General features: G+C 49.0%; 1 protein-coding gene across 1 annotated transcript in view; it reads right to left on the reverse strand.

Moving 5' to 3' along the window:
* Positions 1-947, reverse strand: part of LOC107087415 (CD109 antigen-like) — a 91,138-nt gene that overhangs the window by 78,145 nt on the left and 12,046 nt on the right. Inside the window, exons 11-12 of the mRNA XM_015378985.1 lie at positions 307-369; positions 42-221 (exon numbers count right to left, since the gene is read on the reverse strand). Of these exons, the coding sequence (XP_015234471.1) occupies positions 42-221; positions 307-369 (243 nt within the window). The remainder of the gene's footprint in view (positions 1-41; positions 222-306; positions 370-947) is intronic.

Below are 947 nucleotides of genomic sequence, written 5' to 3' on the forward strand. Positions count from 1 at the left end.
GAGGAGGAGGAGGAGGAGGAGGAGGAGGCGGCTGGTCAGTGACTCACCTTGTTCTGTAGAAAGCGGGCGATGGGCAGGTGGATGACATCATTGATGACCTCTCCACTCAGATGAACACAGTAAACAATGATCTTAGCCATGGGAGCCCAGGAGACCTCAGGGACCAGAGTTAGATAACCTGAGCTTCTCCCAGCAGAAACCACCTGACCTCTGGACGTCACCTGGAAACACAAACATCAATGAGATCTCAGGTGAGGAAGCTGAGCAATAGGTCAGCAATCTGCTGATCTTAGAGATTTTACCTACCAGATAATGAACATCAGTGAGAGGAAAGTTGCTCTCAATCTTCAGCCGAAGGCTTGAACCAACCTGGAGAAGGTGGAGAAGGTGGAGAAGGTGCTGTTACAAAAAACCTGGTTGAGTGGATCACCTAATGTCTGCTTAGCCGTCTTTCTTTGCCAGAGCGATCCATGGAGCTAGTTTGCCATAACAGAGAAACGTGCATCTGGGTTTCTGTTGTGTCTCTGCTCAAACTCTCAGTCAGAATTCCCTTCCTGCTGATCCTGGTTCTGGTTCTGGTTCTGATCCTGGTTCTGGTTCTGATCCTGGTTCTGGTTCTGGTTCTGCTGGAGTTTTCCTCTCTACTATTGTTACATTCATCCATCCAAGATTGCGGCGCCGTAAAGGCATCGGCTGCATCAGATCTTTGACAATATTCCAAATATGTCACTTAGCACGCTACAAACTATGCATCAGTCCTGTATCTATGATGCTACAACTCGACCGTTTAAAGAGCTTCATCTGTGCTGTTTCCAGCACAGAGAGAGCGTTCTGAGCAGCTGTCTCACTGGGTGGTGTGGAGGCTGCAGCGCCTCAGACTGGAAGAAGGTGAGAACAGCAGAGAGGATCATGGGGGCTCCTCTTCCCTCCATTAAAGACATTTCATC

Source organism: Cyprinodon variegatus, unplaced genomic scaffold (assembly GCF_000732505.1).
Source record: "Cyprinodon variegatus isolate N-32 unplaced genomic scaffold, C_variegatus-1.0 Scaffold183, whole genome shotgun sequence".
Lineage (NCBI taxonomy): Eukaryota > Metazoa > Chordata > Actinopteri > Cyprinodontiformes > Cyprinodontidae > Cyprinodon > Cyprinodon variegatus.